The sequence below is a fragment of the Limulus polyphemus genome, unplaced genomic scaffold (genome assembly GCF_000517525.1).
Source record: "Limulus polyphemus unplaced genomic scaffold, Limulus_polyphemus-2.1.2 Scaffold270, whole genome shotgun sequence".
Classification (NCBI taxonomy): Eukaryota; Metazoa; Arthropoda; class Merostomata; order Xiphosura; family Limulidae; genus Limulus; species Limulus polyphemus.
Genome location: NW_013665880.1, coordinates 616,036 through 619,165, shown reverse-complemented (window position 1 = coordinate 619,165; position 3,130 = coordinate 616,036). Strand labels below are relative to the sequence as shown.

Sequence of the window (3,130 nt, the reverse complement as noted above, 5' to 3'; positions counted from 1 at the left end):
GGAAATTATAAGCCTACACACGGATCACGAGGAAAGCTTTCCGTTGCCACATACACTCCAGTGCACGTTCTGGTTAGTAGGCCGATTTTTCCTGGTGTTGACAAGATAAATGCCAATGTTAGAAAAATCACATACATAATTGTTAATTTTCTTCAAATTAACCTCTGAAGGTTGCATCCTAGATTTGATTGAGATAAATGGTTGCGAGCTATACGTACGTACATTAAATCTATATATACTATCAACGGTATAGCATATGCTATAGTTACTACACAAATAAAACCTAGCATACATTACTCTAGTCACTATGCACGAGATTTTTTTTTTGACTTATTACAAACAAAGCAGAAAAAAAAAGACCGGTCACAAAAATAAATTCACATAAAAATAATCAGAAATCAATTTTTCATAAAATTGTAGTTTTTGTTTCTATGTTTTCTTGCCCAAAGGCGCACAAAGCGCTCTCTGCGCATAGCCGTCCCTAATTTTAAACTGATAGACTAGAGGGAAGGCAGCATCCACCGCCGATTTTCGGGTTATTCTAGTCTGAACGAATAGTGAAGTTTGATCTCTACTCTTTTAACGCACCTACGAACCCAAAATTCGGAGGGCGTTTTGCACCAACGGAATACAAACCATGAACCTTCGGATTCACTTTCCGTGCAAGCTAACCACTTGACCATATATGGTAAAGTCCTATATATCAGAAGTAGCTCACTCTTCTTATTTCAAATAACTTCAATATAATGTAAACTTGGCAATCCCCAATATTTATGTGCGTATGTGACCAGTCCATTTTTGACATACTTTTGTTTAAAACAGTTTATGGAATTTACACGATCTATTTTGTATGCTGAATAATTCATATTTGATTTTTTCTATAGAAACAGCATATCTAAATTTCCTACTAAAAAATTTATAAAACTTTCCTTGTGATATATTTTCATATATTCTTTCATCGCAAATGGATTTTTTTTCTAGTTTTATACGCAAGTTTCTTTACCATATTTTTGACTAGATCGTATTTGCGCTGAAGTGTCACCTAAACGTTTCTCTACCATAGTAACAATATCAAATAAGAAGATTATGTAGCATTCCATACCGAATGCATTAACAAATGTTAAAGAGCGTCACATTAAAAGTATTTAATTCCTCTTAAAATATTTTGATCGGATCAATTCTAGAAATGGCCTGACTAGACTCTATGGCTATTTCTGAGCATAGAAGAATAACGATTGAGCAACGTCACTTTACGATGAGCAGTGTAATTATGTTGTTGTTTCTCTGTTTCTGTCATTATCCTCTTGATATTCGAATTCATCTCTACTACTTCTCGAATCATTATTGTCAATGTTTTGAGCTTGGGAGGGTATCTTTAAACGTAGAGTCACTGAGCCATTCAGCTTACTGGATATTTTGTTCTGTTTCTGCGAGACAATCTCGCCATCATCTGTGCTCAAGCGAGGCGAACTTCTTCCGTCATCGTTTTCTAATTCGCATGCTGTTAAAACTGAGCTCTTTGATGATGAAGTTGTTGTGGATAAAGGAGAATCACCTCCAGAATCTAGCCTTGTTTTCTTCACTGAACTTTCCGTACACAGACTGTCTCTTCCTGGCGATAGTTCCAGCTGAGAAGTCGAGTTATTATGCGTTGGAGATGATGAAATCGCCTGCCTGCTCATCTGATTTACCATACTAAAAGTAGATTGTAATGTCGCCACATTCCTTGCTTCTTCAGAAGTGTTTTCCTTTACTTTCCCGATCAAATTACGAATATCTGCAAAACATTTCTCATTCTTGTGCTGCACGCTATGAGTTTTTGGAAAATCATCCAGGATTGTTGGACCATCTGATTCGTGCTTCTTAAGATGGCGATCCAAATTAGTCTGCTGCCCAAAACAACGGTCACATAGCGAACACTTGAAGGGCTTTTCTTTATTATGAATGTTACGGACGTGACGTTGAAGGTTCGAAGAAATGCTGAAAGATCGCTCACAGTAATTGCACTTGTACGGCTGTTCTCCAGTATGAGTACGAAGATGGCGAGTTAGGTTTGCAGATCGAGGAAACAGCTTTCCACAGAACTTACAGGTATAACGATCTTTACCTTTGCTGGGTTGGGGCTGCAGCAGATCTGGAATGGGATTTCCCAGGTTATCCATGTGTGCTCTAACAAATTCGATCGACGAAGGGTTATTAAACAGCGATCCAAGAAAAGGATAGCGTGGTAGAAAGGAAGAAATCATATTGTTTGGTACGTCTTTGAAGAGTGCATTCTGATGCTGGGTTTGGTACGTAGGATGAAGGGGATGTTGATATGTTACATCTGATAGGGTTGACAGAGATTGAGGGTCAAGTGTTTCTTCCGAATGAAAGTTTCGAGGTTTGGGTCTGTCTACAGATACAAACAAGTGTGGCTTCTGGGCTTCACTAGGCCTGTCTAGAGATCCAAGTAAGTGTTTCTGCCAAGGCTCATTAGGCCTATTAACAGACCGAAATAAGTGTTCCTGCCAAGGTTCATTAGGCCTATCAACAGACCGAAATAAGTGTTTCTGCCAAGATTCATTAGGCCTATCAAAATACCGAAATAAGCGCGACTTATGAACTTCCCTAAGTTTATCTACAGATCCAAACAACTGCTTCTGCTGAGCTTCTCGCTCCACAATCATTAATTTCTTTTTGTAGGAAATGCGAAGATCAAGAGGCTCGTTAATCGCAGCGTCGTTCTTGAAGTTTGATCTGTATTCTAGACAGTTCTCGGCCGTCTGCTTGGCTTTGTTTTGCGAAAGATCGAAAGGCATGTCCATTCCGCTTAAAGGAGGCATTGGCAACATCATTGTATAGCCCTTAAAAATGGATAAAAGTAAGAAACTCGAACTAAATTGATGCTAGTGTAAAAACCCCGTCTCTGTTAGGAACCGATGAGTTTTCTAGAAATTGCGATTTCGTGTGTCAACTAAAACATGCCATCTATTCAATAGTCCGAAACGTCCAACAATCTGAAACGTTCACCGAATTCAACAGTGTCTGAAGAGCGTAAAGTTAAAAGAACGGATGATAGCATGAAACAACCACAAGACCGAATTATTGCAATAGATGCTGATATTTCACTTTAGAAAACTGTGCTCGT

General features: G+C 38.5%; 1 protein-coding gene across 1 annotated transcript; it reads right to left on the bottom strand.

Moving 5' to 3' along the window:
* Positions 1-1,268: 1,268 nt before the first annotated feature.
* LOC106456903 (asparagine-rich zinc finger protein AZF1-like) lies at positions 1,269-2,807 on the bottom strand. Its single transcript, XM_013916275.1, has one exon. It carries the CDS (start codon positions 2,805-2,807, stop codon positions 1,269-1,271), a length of 1,539 nt encoding a protein of 512 aa, XP_013771729.1.
* Positions 2,808-3,130: the final 323 nt, after the last annotated feature.

Coding starts and splice junctions, on each gene's coding strand:
- LOC106456903 (XM_013916275.1), bottom strand. CDS start 2,807: ATGGACATGCCTTTCGATCTTTCGCAAAACAAAGCCAAGCAGACGGCC.